This window comes from Carcharodon carcharias, chromosome 9, assembly GCF_017639515.1.
Source record: "Carcharodon carcharias isolate sCarCar2 chromosome 9, sCarCar2.pri, whole genome shotgun sequence".
Lineage (NCBI taxonomy): Eukaryota > Metazoa > Chordata > Chondrichthyes > Lamniformes > Lamnidae > Carcharodon > Carcharodon carcharias.
The window spans coordinates 6,232,146-6,250,138 of record NC_054475.1 but is presented as its reverse complement, the minus strand read 5'-3'; the positions used below and the strand labels follow the sequence as shown (position 1 = coordinate 6,250,138).

At 39.8% G+C, this 17,993-nt stretch overlaps 1 protein-coding gene across 2 annotated transcripts in view; it reads right to left on the bottom strand.

Annotated features, from left to right (window-relative positions):
• Nucleotides 1-17,993, bottom strand: part of LOC121281810 (S-adenosylhomocysteine hydrolase-like protein 1) — a 105,990-nt gene that overhangs the window by 9,289 nt on the left and 78,708 nt on the right. For both annotated transcript variants that reach the window (XM_041194820.1, XM_041194822.1), the window contains exons 6-15: nt 15,101-15,195; nt 12,876-12,982; nt 10,982-11,098; nt 7,883-7,946; nt 6,486-6,574; nt 4,735-4,805; nt 3,982-4,076; nt 3,067-3,165; nt 1,817-1,885; nt 1,249-1,327 (exon numbers count right to left, since the gene is read on the bottom strand). In XM_041194820.1, coding sequence (XP_041050754.1) covers nt 1,249-1,327; nt 1,817-1,885; nt 3,067-3,165; nt 3,982-4,076; nt 4,735-4,805; nt 6,486-6,574; nt 7,883-7,946; nt 10,982-11,098; nt 12,876-12,982; nt 15,101-15,195 — 885 coding nt within the window. The remainder of the gene's footprint in view (nt 1-1,248; nt 1,328-1,816; nt 1,886-3,066; nt 3,166-3,981; nt 4,077-4,734; nt 4,806-6,485; nt 6,575-7,882; nt 7,947-10,981; nt 11,099-12,875; nt 12,983-15,100; nt 15,196-17,993) is intronic.

The following is a 17,993-nucleotide window of genomic DNA, read 5'->3' as shown; positions in this document are numbered from 1 at the left end:
TCAGTCCTCCCACTTCTTTTTATCCAAGATACAGCTCTACAATGGAAAGCACAATACTATGTACTTGGACTTCCAGAAGGCCTTTGACAAGGTGCCGCATAGGAGGCTGCTCAGTAAGATAAGAGCCCATCGTGTTAGAGGCAAGGTACTAGCATGGATAGAAGATTGGCTGTCTGGCAGGAGGCAGAGAGTGGGGATAAGGGGGTTCTTCTCAGAATGGTGGCCAGTGACAAGTGGAGTTCCGCAGGGGTCAGTGTTGGGACCACAACTTTTCACTTTATACATTAATGATCTAGATGAAGGAACTGAGGGCATCCTGGCTAAGTTTGTAGATGATACAAAGATAGGTGGAGGGACAGATAGTATTGAGGAGGCGGGGAGGCTGCAGAAGGATTTGGACAGGTTAGGAGAATGGGCAAAGTGGCAGATGGAATACAACGTGGGGAAGTGTGAGGTCATGCACTTTGGTAGGAAGAATACAGGCATAGGCTATTTTCTAAATGGAGAAAGAATTCAGAAATCTGTAGTGCAAAGGGACTTGGGAGTCCTAGTCTAGGATTCTCTTAAGGTTAACTTGCAGGTCGAGTCAGTAGTTAGGAAGGCAAATGCAATGTTGGTATTTATTTCAGGAGGACTAGAATATAAAAGCAGGGATGTGCTGCTAAGGCTTTTATAAGGCTCTGGTCAGACCACATTTAGAATATTGTGAGCAATTTCGGGCCCTGTATCTCAGGAAGGATGTGCTGGCCCTGGAGAGGGTCCAGAGGAGGTTCACGAGAACGATCCCAGGAATGAAAGGTTTAACATATGAGGAACGTTTGAGGACTCTGGGTCTATACTCGAAGGAGTTTAGAAGGATGAGGGGGGATCTGATTGAAACTTACAGAATACTGAAAGGCCTGGATAGAGTGGATGTGGGGAAGATGTTTCCATTAGTAGGAGAGACTAGGACCCGAGGGCACAGCCTCAAAGTAAAGGGAAGACCTTTTAGAACAGAGATGAGGAGAAACTTCTTTAGCCAGAGAGTGGTGAATCTATGGAATTCATTGCCACAGAAGGCTGTGGAGGCCAGGGCATTGAGTGTATTTAAGACCAAGATAGATAGGTTCTTGATTGGTAAGGGGATCAAAGGTTACAGGGCGAAGGCGGGAGAATGGGGTTGAGAAACTTATCAGCCATGATTGAATGGCGGAGGAGACCCGATGGGCCAAATGGCCTAATTTCTGCTCCTATGTCTTATGGTCTTACCCATCTTTTTAGGCAGGAGATACACATCTTGTTTGTAGCGCCCCTCAGGAGCATTGTAGAGCTCTATCAGAGCCAGTGCCTGCACAGAAATCAGTACATGTCATTAACTTATATGTGATAAACAGGATTGGTATAAGGCTATATATCCTGGGCATTTCACCTTTGTAAAACATTATTTAAATTTTGTTGCTTATACTTCGTCATTGTCCATTGAACAAATTTAGTGCCTTGGTAGTTGCAACATGAGAGCACTGGGTCTAGTGGCAAGGAGACTAGCGATCTACTTTTTCAACTGATGCTTGCTTTTGGACTCACTTAACAGGGCAGTTATTACTGGGTAGCTGTCAGTGTTTGTCAAATATAATGTTTTAAAGACAAAAGACATTTGTATATCATTTCTGAGCAGTGCTGCCCGAGAGGTGAGCGAAGCTGTCACTTGGCGAAAACTTAATATACAGAATACATGAGGTACAAGGTTATTTGGAATAAAATACCAACAATCAGATTACAAGAGGGCTCTGCTGCACTGAAATTAAATTATTTATGGTGTTCCCATCTAGTCATTTACCTGAGTGGTTGCCGTGATTGAAAGCACAAAGGTGGGAACAGTTGAACAGCTCAAGTTTAGAAGGCGACCCTAAATCAAAAAATGAGAAGAGAATTTATTAAACTGGCATTTTATACAGTTTTATACAAAAACCGTACACTGGTTTTCACCGAACACCATTCCTTAGCTGATATGGCAGACAAGTGAACTACTGGCAGGCAGCACAAGCATTCTGTAGAGAAACACACACACAAAAAAAAAATGCAACAGGTATGAGCTACTGTTACAAAGCTTCTGGGCAGCAACAAATCACCTCCGCTCCAGCAATTATTTACTACAAGTTCCACACAATCCCCAAAAATGATTCGATACAAGTCCCACAGTGTCATCAGTTTAATTACAGTGCTTCCTTTTCTCAAACCTTTGCTTGTTTTCCAGCCCAATATCTGTGCACACAATTCAGGCCAAAATAACTGCCAACACCCTGCTCTCAGACTTCATCTTTTCCTATTCCATAATCAGTTGCTAGGAAGCAAGCTTGTGGCCCAAATTGATCCACTTATTGATTTTTCCATCTCTCACTCTCAAGGCTTGGCAAACCTACAAAACTGGAGCTTTAAGCTCGTGATTTACATTTTCTGAACCCTGCCACAGATGGATGCCCTCCACAATGAAGGCCTGTCAGCTGTGAGCACACTTTCTTTTTAAACATTCAAAAGTTTTCAAAGAGTGCCTCCGTCCTGAGGCACCCTCTCCGTCTCTCACCTACAGTGGCATCACCCACCTCTTCCAGTGGTGCTACCAGCTGCCCAGAGCCGTAGACACTCTCATTGACCTTCCTGCCTGCACAGCATACCCACCATCCTTAATTGGATGGGGCTCCTGGAGGGAACCTGTTAATTGGCCACTACCTGGAAGATTGCATAGTGGTTTCCAGGGGGTGGGGGTGGGACCTCAGAAACTATCGGGGTTGGAAATGATCCTAGTCTGCATTTAAAAATTAAATTATAAAATTCCGACTTCAGTGCTTGCTGTTTTCCCTTTTATTTAACCGAAAGGTTGTTTGAATAAGCTATCGGAGGGCTGCCTGCACCAACAGAACTGCATCCAGGTAAAACTCTGTCTTCAGCAATGGAGAAAAGTATATGTCTGCCTTGTAATTCCCAGCAGCTTTGTACTCTCAATATTATCATCCATAAAACTGGAGTAAGCTATCTTGAAATTATTCCTGTACAGATTATTACTCCAGAAGCAGAACGAAGTGTACAAACCTCAGCTAAAAGCACAACACGCTTCCCATCTGGCCAAATCACGTGGTCTACTTGAGACCGTACACGCTCCCATGTCAGTTCTGGAGTGCGTAGGCTAGCCTGCAATAGAGATTTTGCAATGATAAGCAGATCTGAATATTACAAAAATATAGATCAATAAAACCATTGGACAAACAAGCAAAAAGAAAAAAATCTACTATATACCATTTTACTGATCTAATTACTTGCATTCAAAATTAATTCATATTTTAATCAATAACTGCTCTTAATTTAGTAAAAGCTTTTAACATAGCAAATCATGAAGCTAAATTTTTTTGGTAAATAAAACATATCATCAGACACTTTACTAAACAGGATCGTAATGTCAAGTAGCATTGCTACTGTGCTGAGTATAGATTAAGAGCAGGGCCAGCATCCATTAGGATCTGAGTAGCACCTCCCAGGTCCACAACATCCACCACCTAGAAGGCCAGAGGCAGCATGGCAGCCCTGTTGCCTCTGGGTTCCTCTCCAGGTATGAACACCATCCATATCAGAAATATGTTACTTCATCCTTGTTGAGTTGGAGTCCAGTAGCTCCTTGATTTGCAGCACTTTGGGAATGCCTTTTGGGCACTGGAGGGAAATAAACTTGCAGGGTAGTGGGGATCGAGCGGGTGAGTGGGCCTGACTGGACTGGACTGCACCAAGGAGAGCTGACATGGACTTAATGGACCGACTGGTCTCTTTCTGCGCTGTTATAATTCTATGATTCTTTTATAATCTCAAAATAGAAGGGGTCATTGGCCAGTTGTGGCTGTCTGCATGCTAGCTCCACACGTGAGCTATTTATTTTAATCCCAATTCCCTGTAGCTTTAACAGCTTTCTCAAGAGTTCAATGTCACAGTGCAAGTTTGTGATTAACCTTGCCTTACCACGTCAATTTCCGTGTTGGAATGCCCCATGTTGCAGACAATACAGCCGTTTTTCATTCGGTCAAGTTGTTCCCTAGTAACAACATTTTTGTTACCTAAAGATAGAACATATTCATTTAAAAATAAGTACACAATATGTAAGTATAGTCATGGCCATATACAACTGAAATACAAAATAAAGAGCAATTTACAAGATTCATCATTGCTAGTAATATACAAGCGTGTTCATTCACAGTTGATTACTGAGGAATATGATTCAGCAGCTCTACGATCATTATGATCAATCATTGAAAAGTCAATTTGACAACATGACATATGTCACTGTGCATCAACATCAAGAGTACACTGGACACTCGCTTCTGGTAACAAAGCAAAAGAAAAGTTAATTTAAAAGAGAAAACAAAAAATAATGCAATAAATTTGTGGTTTATAAAGGTCTGTGCTTTTCAACTAAATTAAATATTCACAGAAACCGAGTGGCAAAACCCCAATTCTACTAGAGTTGGATATAGGGGTGCATCCAATTCATATCTAAACAGTACATTCAGTAAATTAATCTAATATTTGACTCACCTCTGTCACTATTTCATTTTTTCAAATCATATTTTTAGGGCATTTTCAGAGTGCCAAGGTTTTTGCCTTCCCCCATCCCATAGCTCACTTCCAAAGCAATATTTTCAAGCACACTAGGTAGAATGGGTTGCTAATTAAGACATTGTGCATGCTGTAGCTACATCTGTATCTCTCCAGTACCTGTGCAGGTAATGATCAAATCCCCCTGTCGTACGACTTCATTCAGTTTCATCACACGAAATCCGTCCATACTACAGGGAAAAAAAATTCTCAATAAAAATAAAGCAGTGAATGCCTTTGTCTGAATTTTGTTTTTGCTTTTGACACAAAATTACTTATAATTTTATCAAATCACAATGAAGACTGATGGTACTCACAAAGTGATAAACCATACTTCTAATGTTAATGATAACCCATGGCCTAATGGTTTTAAAGGTCCACTTAGGTTGAAATCCAGACAGTGTGCCTCTTTAGTCAGTTCTGTCAAGATGGACTGAATATTACTGGATAGCATACAAACTAAGAAATAGGAACAGGAGTGGGCTGGTCAATAAGATCATGGATCATGGTAGCCCTTCTACAATCAGCTCCACTTTCCCGCCCGATTGTCATATTCCTGGATTCTTTCGTGTCCATAAATCTACTGATCTCAATCCTGAATATATTTTTTGCCTGAGCATCCACAGCCCTGCTGGGTAGAGAATCCTAAAGATTCACAACCCCTCAGTGAAGAGATTTCTCCTCATCTCTGTCCTAAACAACAAACCTCTAATCCTGACACTATGACCGATCCTCTCCAGCCAGGGGAACCCGCCTCTCAGCATCTACCCTGTCAAACTCTCTAAGAATTTTATATTTTCAATGAAGTCATCTCTTATTCTTCCAAACTCCAGAGAATAATGGACAATTCTACTCAATCGCTCCTCACAGGAGAGCATTCTCATTCCAGGAACCAACCTAGTGAACCTTTGTTGCACACTTTTTAAGGGCAGGTATGTCATTCCTTAGTTGTAAGGAGACAAAAACGTACACTGTTCTGCAGGTATGGTCTTGCCAAAGCTCTATATAATGGCCCAAAAGATTTCCTTACTCTTACATTCCAAACCCCTTGCAACAAAGGCTAACATGCCATTTGCCTTCCTAATTTGCTTGCTGCACTTGCAGGTTAACTTTCTGTGATTTGTATGCATTATCAGGAGTTAAATGCTCTTCAACCAAATTAAGTTGATTGATTAAACACCGCTAATGGTCCAAGGGATTATTTATCAGTTAAGTGTACAAAAATGTAAGATTTTCATGATAAATTTGTCATCTATTGAATAATTGGTTCAATATCACCATAGGATTCAGCCATTTTGTTACATGATTCAGAGATCACTAAAAATATTTGCAAATTAGTCATTTTGTTACTTTTAAAACTTATCTTCTCCCTGCCAGGTTTCTCTCCTTTCCTCCTGAAGCCACTAATTCTTAGAGGGATACAATTCCACTGGTGTCAGTTGTCTCTAGCGCATATCCCAATTGACCATTCCTCATTATATTCATGAAATCATCTATATGAGAAATACTGGACACCATCCCGTGCACAGCAGTAGTCACTAGTTAGAATAAGAGCCTGTGATGATTTTTTTCCTTCCCTGGCCCAGGTGAACCACAGTGACTAAAGATCAGTCAACAACATGGAGAGGGAATTGAATCTAGGAAAATGGCCAGCCAGGATTCACTGAATCATGAGGAAAGACTAACTTGTCCCTTTTGAGAGTAAGTACTCAACATATCAGATGCAAGGAAATAAAATCTCTTATAAATCGAATAGGCATATTTTGCTCAGTTTCACCTGAAGGGGGTCTGCTAGTCCCCGGTCCCCTCAGCCAAAAATAGGTGAAGTTTGAGCATGGAGCTACACAAACCAATGAAAACAGCCATCTTACCAAGCCTGTAAAGCACAAATTGGATCGATCTCTGTCACATACACAATAGCACCCAGTGCCTTCAGAGCAGCGCAGCAGCCTTTCCCAACCTATAAAAACATATTTTAAAAATTGTATTATTATTCTTTTTATCTTTACAGTTTTTCAGCTTGAGAAACAGCAAATATGATCTATGGAACTCTTTCACTGATACATGGTTTACTGCAAACTATTTCAAAAGCAAGTTCAAATGAAATTTTAAGTGGCTGCAAGAGAATATTTTTAAAAAACCAAGGATAGAAATTTGAAATGAAAATTGAAAATACAGGAAATAAGCAAATTTCAGCCATTATCTACATAGAATTGAAGAGAACAAAGAGCAGAGAAACAGGCCATTCAATGCAACTGGTCCCTCCCTTCATCTAACCCTTCTACTCCTTTCACTCTCATTTGTTTATCCACCTTCCCCTTGAAAACATCGAAATGAGAAAGGCAGGCTAACATTTCAGAATTTGTGACAAAGCTTTGCACCACATCTTCTGTAACAATTGACTGACAGACAGCATTTGTTCTTAAGTTACGAACAGCCATTTCTCTTGAACCGGCATTCTTAACAGCAGTTACTAATGCTGCTTTCTTTTCTCTAAATTCAGAACCAGTAAAGCAAGATTCTTGCTATTCTGACAGTTCTCTGTGTTAGCCATCTTCCATACCTGCAGCTTTGCCTGGGTTCCTAGGTAGGAGTGACTGATACAACATTCTCATTACTGCATTCATCATTCTACAAGATATAGAAAATAAGTACGCGTGCGTGGGGCAAGCTGCATTTCTTTTTTTTTTGGTATTATTTTTACAAACACATTCTCGAGGGTAATTACAGTATGTTAAAGCAACAACCAACTTCTCTACAAGAGATGCATTAGGGACAGCTTCCACAAGAAAGGGGGTGGGGCTGAGGGAATGCTTAGCAGTGCATTCCTAACACCAAAAACGTAACTTTGGTTACTTCACTTTTGCATTTGCAAAGAAAGTATGGGAATGAAGGAGCATGTAATACATGAATCATTCTGCTGTCTTTCTGTGAGGAGCACTGACTCTCAATACTTTTGTGCAATAATAGCTTGTTCAGAATAATAGCTGCCACAGCACCAGCAACAGAATCCAAATCAATAGGAATGCGCTCTCAGAACAGCTTACAAATTAGATATCCAATGATCCAATATTTGCATAATGACCATGCAAAAATTACAAAAATCAAGACCAGCAATCTGCAGTAAACTGGAATGAGTGCTGATTGATAATATTTGATACAAAAATTGGATTGCAAACTGGGTTATAAAGCTAAATATAAAAAGCCATCAGGTAAATTAAAATGTCCATTTATTTACAGAAATAATAGGAGGTAGGTTGGACATTACCTCTCCGTATCCACACACCACCACTTGCTTTCCACCGAACATCACATCTGTTGTTCTCTTTAAGCTGGCAACAGGAGAGAAGATGATGAGATTCATAGTTTATGAACTGTGTGAGAATAGCAGGTTTGTAACTTCAACCAAAATAATGACTTGAGATCCAATTTGATTTATACAAGTTCTTCTGGGCACATTGGGAGCTCTTACGTCAGCTAGGATTCTAAAAGGGAACTCACTCCCCTGACAGCAGGATTGGTTGATGTTAGCTGGTGCAGCAGAACAGAGGCCGAAATGGTCCATGTCCCTGAGCTAGGAAAGAACAATCAACTCCTTCTTGGACTCGAACTCAAGTTCTGTCGAAGGGTCATGAGGACTCGAAACGTCAGCTCTTTTCTTCTCCGCCGATGCTGCCAGACCTGCTGAGTTTTTCCAGGTAATTCTGTTTTTGTTATAAAACTAGCAAAGCAGCAGCCCCTGCTCCAGATCCCTATCCAGTGATTCCTGCTGGAAATAAGGCACTTGCATTTGGGATCAAGCACAATGCCAACATCCTGTCTGCCACATAACCTAAGTTCACACAAAAAATAACAGCTTGGGAGGTCAGCTGAAACCAGCAAAGACATGTCCACCATCAGAGAATCTTCAGGTGAAAAGAGAAGCAAATAATTGGGCAAGGGGAGAACAAGTAAACAATGTCGCAGCACACTTTCAATTCATACCCTGAATTAACAAGAGTTTGGGGATTCAAGATGATTTTTCAATATTTTATTAGTTTTAATGGCTCATTTATTGTGGTATTAATGTCCCCAGCTCCAGACATGTGAATCTCATGCAACCAAGGGCAACATTAAAGTAAACTTGCTGGATTTATTTAGGTTAGTACTGGATGACAATTGTGTTCCTTTTTTGATGCCTGATCATCCTGGCTACCAGTTTTAGCAAATAAAGTTTCCTTTACTGCTTCCATTTAGTGCGGGGGTCCCACATCAGGAGATCGGATGATGAGGAGGGAAGTGGGGTGTGGAGGCGCACAATAACCTACTTACAAGCAGCTAAGTATATCCAAAAATCAAAACTGAGCTCCCTCTTTCAAGGACTTCTAATCAAATCGAATATTACTATGTACCGCATTCGGCATTTATTGAAATAATTCCACATGCCCAAAGGTTACATACATACATAGGTCATTCGGCCCCTCAAGCCTGCTCTACCATTCGATAAGATCATGGCTGATCCGCTTGAGGCAGATCTACTTTCCTGTATACCCCTTCTACCCTTTGACTCCCTTGTCAGTCAAGAATCTATCTAACTCAGCCTTAAAAATATTCAATGACCCTGCCTCCACTGCTATCTGGAAAAAGAATTCCAAAGACTAATAACCTCAGAAAAAAATTTTCATCTCCGTCTTGAATGGGAGACCTCTTATTTTTATTATAAAAGATAAAAGCAAAATACTGCAGATGCTGGAAATCTGAAATAAAAACTGAAAATGCTGGAAAAACTCAAAAGGTCTGACAGCATCTGTGGAGAGAGAAACAGAGTAAACGTTTCGAGACCGTCTGACTCTTCTTCAGCTCTGCTGAGTTTTTCCAGCACTTTCTGTTTTTATTTTACTCCTTATGTTTAAACCGTGTCCCCTAGTTCTCATCTCTCCCATAATGGGAAATATCCTTTCAGCATCCACTCTGTCAAGACCCCTCAGGATCTTATAGGTTTCAATAAGATCACCTCTCATTCTTCTAAACTCCAATGGATACAGACCCAACCTTTGCTCATAGGATAACCCCTTCATCCCAGGAATCAGTCCAGTGAACATTCTCTGAACTGCTGCTAATGCATTTATATACTTCCTCAAATATGGAGACCAAAACTGTACACAGTACTCCAGATGTGGTCTCACCAACACTACAACTGTACAATTACAGTAATACTTCCCTACTTTTACATTCCATTCCTCTTGCAATAAACGAGAACATCCCATTTGCCTTCCTAATCACTTGGTGTACCTGCAGACTAACTTTTTGTGATTCCTGTACCAGGACACTCAGATCCCTTTGTATTTCAATCGCTCTCCATTTAAATAATACACTGCTTTTCTATTCTTCTTGCCAAAGTGGGCAAGTTCACATTAGCCCACATTACACTCCATGTGCCAAATTTTTGGCCACTCACTTAACCTGTCTGTATCCCTTTGCAGACTCTTATGACCTCTTCACAACTTATTCTCCTACTTATCTTTGTGTCATCAGCAAATTTAGTATTAATTCAAGTCACTGATGTAGATTGTAAATAGTTGAGGCCCAGCATTGATCTCTGTAACATTCCACTCACTTAATCTCGCCAATCTGAAAATTACCTATTCGTGCCTACTCTCATTTCCAGTTAGCTAGCTAATGCTCTACCAATGCTAATACATCATCCCCTACACCATGAGCTCTTCTCTTGTGTAGTAATCTTTAATGTGGCACCTTCTGGAAATCCAAGTACACCACATCCACACAGTCCCCTTTATCCACATTGCTTGTCACTTCCTCAAAAGAGCTCTAATAAACTTTGTCAAACACTATTTCCCTTTCACAAAACCATGCTGATTCTGCATGATTGTATGACAAATGTTAATTAACTGGCCTGTAGTTTCCTGCTTTCTACATTCCTGCTTTCTTGAAGAGGAGTTACATTTGCTATTTTCCAATCTGATGGGATCGCAACTACCCTATAGATTATAAACCCTCCCTTCAGTAGGTAAACAAAGCATATTTAAAGGAACATGTGCAGCGATCCGATCATTGAGAATTATTCAGGAGTAAGGGCAAAATACTTTTTTTTTAGGTGCAATGGACACTGATTAAACAAATACAGAAACCCCAAAACGAGCAATGATTGTGCTGCTATGCACATCCTGAATTGCAAATATTAACAGAGCAAAACCAGTCTCATCCATTCAACAAGGCTTTTCTAGCAGATAAGAAATTCTGTTTCAGTTAAAAACACGAAAATATGTTTATGCTGAAATTGAGAGGATGACACACACAAGTTATACATGTTAATTACATACAAAATCTTTCCAAACCCAAAAAAACCCCAAAATACTGTATTTCTCACCCATCCAAGATCGACTCCCTGCAGCAGTAGAGGTTATCGAATTTTTGTTTGGTAACAGAATCATTCACATTCATGGCTGGGACGCAGAGCTTGCCTGCTTTTGACAACTGATAGAGTCTGAAATATTTAAAAAATTAAAAATAAAGACAAAATCTTAATGCGTAGCCATTTTTTCTAACTTTTGATATATGTTAAGGATCTGGTTGATGTGTGGCTGATATACCAGAGTTATCCTGACTGTCTTAATGTTGCTTTCTGGCCCCGTGTGTACACACAAGAGTGCATTCCCAGAGCAGCATTCACGTACCGAAACACTGATTATGTTATAGTGTTCAAATGTTGATGGAATTTGTTTCTTTGCTAACTGTGGAAAATTGGATTTTGCCTGGGCTTCTCAAGTTGATTTTTTTTCCAAAATATAGTATTTTGGTGGTGCTAGATTAATGTTTTAAAAAACAATAAACCAGGATGTGTAGAATACTGATGTGAAGCATTAGTTATTCAAAAAGTGGATTGTAATGCATAATCTCAAACATATTCTACTATGGCAAGATGGTTCCTCTAACACCTGAAAGTCCAGGTATCATTTCATGAGTGAGGCAGGTGCATGTACTTGGCTACTAAGGTAGTTGCATGAGAGCCTCCAAAGTATGCTCCCACCTCAGGGTAGTGGCCCAAATGATTGCTCGTTTGGACAAGCCGTTTATCTTACAGAATTAAGGGGAGGGAGTTATCTTGCTTGCTTGCTCTGTTTCTCGTGGACAAAGAAAGAGTTGTTCAGTTTTCGCAGCACCAATAATCAGTCTTGAGTTTTAAAAATTTGGCTACTGAAGGCCAGCCTATTTTTAGAGAGTAAGTAAATAAGCATTTTCCTTGCTTTCCATAATTAAGGAGTAAAGGAAAATTGATTGCTCTATGAAAACTGCATATTGCTCATGCATGTAATTAAAGAAGCTGTTGGTTGAAAGTGTGCTGCCTCTTGGTTAAATTTTCAGACCACCTTTTGTCTGGATGCAAGGCTTCACACGGTGGCAAGCATCAAATTTCAGACGTTGGTATAAAGAGCAAGAGTTCTCCATTAAAATTTCCGAGTTATGTTATCATTTAACAAGATCCTGGGCACACTATGGATCGTAGGGGGTACAAGGTTCACTTTGGGAAGCAACTGGTGAATCTGTAGCCTAGAGGGTACTTGGCAGAAAGATAATGGCACAAAGGGATGAAAAATAAAACTACCAGACGCTCAGTTTGGGCATTTGGGAATGATTTTAAATGATTTACTTCAATCGTTTTCTTATGTAGCCACCAATGGCAAGTCGATCAGTAAGGCGCTACTCGCACTGATCTGAACGCTTGCCTTGATGTGAAATTCAAACTGCTTTTTGCTTCAACTGAAAATGCGTATTTGATACAGGAAGGACACTAATAGTACTCATAAGCCCAATAAATAAGTGAGAAATATATATAGCTCATCCAAGAATGTAGTACAAACGTGCCATCCTAAATGTTGTCTTTGGCATGACGCAGCTCAAAAACGAGTGTAGACAATTTCTACACAACGAATACAGTCTCTAAGGACTTGCGCCTGAGCTTCCCACGACATTTTCATATTGCAGCAAAGCCGAGATCACATGTGGAAAACTGCAGCATCAGCTCACATCCTAATGCACTAAGCTACTAAGTCATCTATTCATCAGTTTTTGGTATTCTCTAGAAAATATTCACTAAAGAGTTGTGGGGCAGTAGTGATCTTAGCTATTTCATCCTTCCATCAACTATGGATGGAACCAATGTTTTCTCCCACTCTATGTCCTCCACTTTCCTTTTTACTGCAGATCTCCGATTACTAGTTGTCAAGATTGTTCTTTTAACTGAAAACTTTGAATGTTCCCACCTGTGAACACCAGTCACACTTTCCTCTACAATGCCTCGGATTTTCTTAAAAACATTGGGATATTTCTTATAGACCCAGTGTGTCAAATCTCCACCATCATCCAGTATCTATGAGGGAGAAAACAAAACACAGATAAAGATCGCCGTTAACTTTTGCATATTCAGCAAAAGTCGATAAATCAACCACCAAGTTTTTAGGCTAAGAGGAAAGGTTAAGGAAATTAAGTATAGATTAGTTGAAGGGAAGGAGACTGCAAGGTGAGCTGTGTTAAGTTTTCAGTTGGATCCAGTTTCTGTTTGCATTACGGGTATACGTCCAACATCAGCTGGACAGGAGCTTGGAAAATTTTCATTATTTACTTTGTGACCTAGAATTATTAGTCAACACAAGCTCATAATTTAAAAAAGTTTACTGAACCTGTTTGACATTGCTAGACTTTGCTCAAATGCTGCTGGAGATAGTGTAGTGGGAACAATTATCTCAGTCAAGGTTAGATATCAGAATTGAAAAGGAAAGATAAATTTTCCATGCCTCTTACATTTCCACGGTGAATATTAACAGCGTCCAGGAGCCTATAATATAATTCTATGATAAGATTAAATTGTGTTCTTGTAGGACACCTTAACTGCTGCAAGGTCGCTCTTCTCTATAGGCCTTCCCTTTAATCATACTCCCCACTCTAGGCTTTAAAAGTCTTGATAGCTATAAAACCTGTAATAAATTACTATGCACCACTGTGAACATTTTCTTATGCAGCGAATGCAATGTATTGGCAGATTACCTCCACCTGGGGGCACTATTAACTAACAGCCATTTAAAAGTCTGCATTTTGCATTGGAGTGGCCATTTTTTAATGAGGTTTAGATTTCATTAAAGAAAACACATGTAAAATATGTCAATTTCAATAATTACAGTTCACTAAAGTACAGAAACTTGCAATTAAACGAAATGGATATCGCAGGTTTCGAAACATCATTACATATCTTTTCACAACACAATTTAATTTCCCTAAATCAAGAACTACTATATTGTGAAATCTTTTCTAAAGCTCTCAGTAATATTTTTTCAAGCTATCTAATCTCCTTTAACCAACTAAGAAAAGCTTAGTCATGTCAGAAGCACAATACGCTGAGGTCCTAAAGAATCCGGACGTTGGGTTTTACCCTCACCATTCCAGCCATGTTATTGTGTCAAAAAAGGAATGAAAAAGGTTTGAAGAGTTGTAACTGGCTATCTGCACATTTCCTGGCAGCTAGAGTGACAAAGTGCAGTCAGAGGATAGGAAGAGAACAAAGGATATTATGGAGATAAGAAAACGATTTGGTGCTCATTAAAAAAAAACTGAAAGTCATTTTATTACTGCAGTCTTACAATTAGCAAGAGAGTACATGAAACCCCAGTTGGATTTGGAAAGCTTTAAACCAAAACTACGATAGGGTAAGTACGCTGTCCTTTAAGCTCTGGGACCGGAATCTTAAGCCAGCCCTAACTTGTGGTGTAAGATCCTAATTCACACACATAAGAACCATTTGCACCAATTTCCTTGCAGATACAGGCATGTGGCACAAACACCATTTGGTACAAATTGGCAATCTTGGTCTGAGGCCCCACTAGAGTAGTTAAAAACAGAAAACTTCATATTGCCACAATCCCTTCCAAAGACTGGAGTTAATAAAAATGCTGACAACAGTTGAAAAATACTTCATTTCCCAGCACTGATACCCTTCATTTTTTTTCTTAAAGAAAGGCATGCAGGGAGAGAGCCATTAAAAACAGTCTTTTCAGTTTCAAGAATGAGGGCACAAACAAACAAAGAAATGATAAATTTGTACAAAACATTGCCTAGGCCACAGTTGAGAATAGTGTATGTCGTTTCGGTTAGCTCATTAGATAAAAAGTTTTTAAAGCCATCATATCACGGATTGGAAATTATAGTTGCAGAAAATGATTTGAATGACTGGGTCTATTTCCACTGAAGCCAAGAAGGGTAAAAGGAGATTTAATTGAGGTACTTAAAATTATAAAGTGTGACAGAGTGAATAGGGAAATACTATTTCCTCTGACTGGGGAGTTAATATAAACAAATATCAACTTAGACTTGTTAATGAGAGATGTGGAGAAGAGAGGCTAGGAGAAATTGTCAGAGCATGGAATGCTTTGGAGGAAGAATACCTAATAAACAGAGCTTTCAGTCCTCAATTTGGCTAGAAAAGTAGTTCATTTACCATATTTGCTTGCCAGCCGTTCATGTTCACACAACAATCGATGCACCACCAGAAATCATCTTCAGACTCCCCTTTCCAAGCAAACACCGCAAATCCTAAGGGGTGTGCAGGTGAAAAAAACCAATAATTATAGGGAAATGCTCAAATGTTGGAAACCGAGCTATAAAAAGCTTAAAAGGATTCAAAAGTGGACAGAGAGTTCAACTAAATGAGCACCAATGACTTCAAGCAGATTTTCCATAATTATCAGATTATCATCTGCAAAACATAAACTGAAATAAAACTTCACAGCAGGAAGGATAAATCAATGAACTAGGCTCTCCAATATTCAGTAGGAGAATCCGAAGGGATCAGCTGATGACATTTCACGGGTCAGAGCATTTCACTAAGCTTACAAAAACCAACATAATTAAGCTCATTGTTTCTACTCAACATTAGCTAGATGACATTTTAGAAACACAAAGCACGCACATTAACTATATTTATATGGTCTTAGCAAGAGAATTTTCACCAAACTGACATAATAAATAGTACAATTGTTCATTTTTTTTAGAACACAAATATTTTGCTGATGGCAATATTTGCTAATTAGAAATCTTCTGTACTTTAGGAATTGTTTAGATTAATCTATAAACAGGATCAGCGTCCCCAGTTCATTGGATCTTGTCCTTCCAGAATGCTAACCCTTCTTGCCTTCCTCTTAGATCTCTAACATTCACCTTGAACAGACAGGACCTTGCGTTAATATCTCCTCTGAAGAACAGCATCACCAACAACACAGCACTGCCACAATATTGCACTGGACCATCAACCCAAATTAGGTACTCACTCTAGCTCAAACCCACAGACATGTGTTAGCTTGGCTCATTTAGTGTATTATAGACATCAGACCTAAACAAAGCTACACAAATACTGCATCTGCATATGTAGTAAAGTAAATGAAGACTTGCTTGCAATAATCTTAAAACTAGTAACAAAAAAAATAAATCACACTCTTTTAAAAAGTTTAATTTAAAAGAACATGCGATTGAAGCTATAGTTCATCCCTAGTAACAAATGCCCAGCAGTGTGAAGAGTCCTTGATGGGGGGGGAGGGAGATTATCTTGTAATGAAAAACAGAAAATTGCTGTTTATATCTCCTTAATTAAAGACCCATTAGTAAAAGCACATTCTCAGACAGCATGTTTGAAAGCCATATATTCCAGTAGTTTCAAGTGCCGTTAACAGAAAAGAGAAACAATCTGGAGCTAAACACTCTGGAATCTGTGATGTTTTGTTAAAGGAATTACAGCCCAATAGAACTAGCTGATTCATATGCAATAAATCACCTACTGAAAGCAAGTGTCCATTTAAAATGGTGGCATTAATTCAACATTAAAGCAAGTATGCCGATACAAGCTATGCAGTTGATCAAAAGGCTTGATCATAACCTTGATTTACCTGCATACATAAAATCCTGCCCATCTCTTTTTTCTTTGGTTAAACCTATAATTTTTTTTACATGTAGCTTTTTCTCTCAAGATCATCCTCAGAATTTCACCATTCCCTACTCCAGTACTGAACTGAAATCGAGCAACTTTTTATTCTCCACTATTTTTTTCTCCCTCGGTAAGAACAGCAGTAGCCTCTGGGTGTCAGGCGCCTTCAGGAACTTGATCAGCACTGCTGCCTAAAGCTGCATTTTGCTGCTGGGAAAGACAGTGACTTTTTCTTCCCCAATACAGGATGCATCCCTCGCTGCTGAAAGAATGCAACTTCTAAATGAACACCGCAAACAAGGTCCATTAAACGTACCCAGGGTGGGCACAAGAGGCATCTGTCTAAGTTGTCCTGCGCTGAGCTCCGTTAGAATCTAAATTCACAGAATAACCATTATGAAATAGTCGGTCACTAAAGTTATTAGTCTGGATACATTGATTCAGCAAGTCCTCACTAGAAGTTGCCTTAAGTCATTTTGCTTTAACGCTGTTAGCTCTTCAGGACCACTTTTTTGATTTATCTCACCATTTTTGATTATATGTCATCTGAACTCTGGCCCCACCCACCCTGCGCTGGGAACCCAAGGCCAGCCGCCGCCACATTCTGATGCCAGAGCTGCCACCACAGCCACCAGAGGCCCAGGTTGCGAGGAGAGAGCGAGGTCCAAGGTCAGGGCAGGGACTGGAAGCTGCTGGCCGCAGGTCAGGTGATGAACTGTGAGTAATTCAGGGTGGGTGGGGGGTTTAGACAAGACAGACAGAGACAGAAAGAGACTTACAGAGAGCAGAGTGGAAAAGGAGAGAGAGAGAGAGAGATCGACAGACAGACAGAAGTGGGAAAGGAGAGAGACAGGCAGATGGACAGAGTGGGATAGGAGAGAGAGAGAGAGAGAGAGACACACACACACACACAGTGTAAGGAGACAAGGGAGATAGTGGGAAAGGACAGAGAGAGACAGAAACAGAGCGGGAAAGGGGCGGTGGAGAGAGAGAGAGATGAAAAGGAAAGCAATCAAAAAGTTGAGCTGAGTTTCAGGAATGCTGTGGGTGAGACGCAGGAACTATGTTACTCGGGGCTTGTTTGGGTGATTTAGTGTTATCTAATTTCAATGTGTACGGTATTTCATATTCAATGATGATTTTATTTTGCAAGTTATCCCAGCTAGGAGTGCACAGTGCTGTACCTGTACTGTATAGTATTTCAACTTGTACATCGGAAATTTCTTGCCCGGAAAAACCAAAGAACCCAACTCTGGCTTTAACATTGATCTCTATTCACATAAATTTATTTCACTTCAAGTCGCGATTTTCAGGAACACAACTACAACTTTAAGTGAGGACTTACTGTACTGTATATAAAAATATTTGTTAACTACTATTACACATGACACAAAAGTATAAAGGTTATATGCGT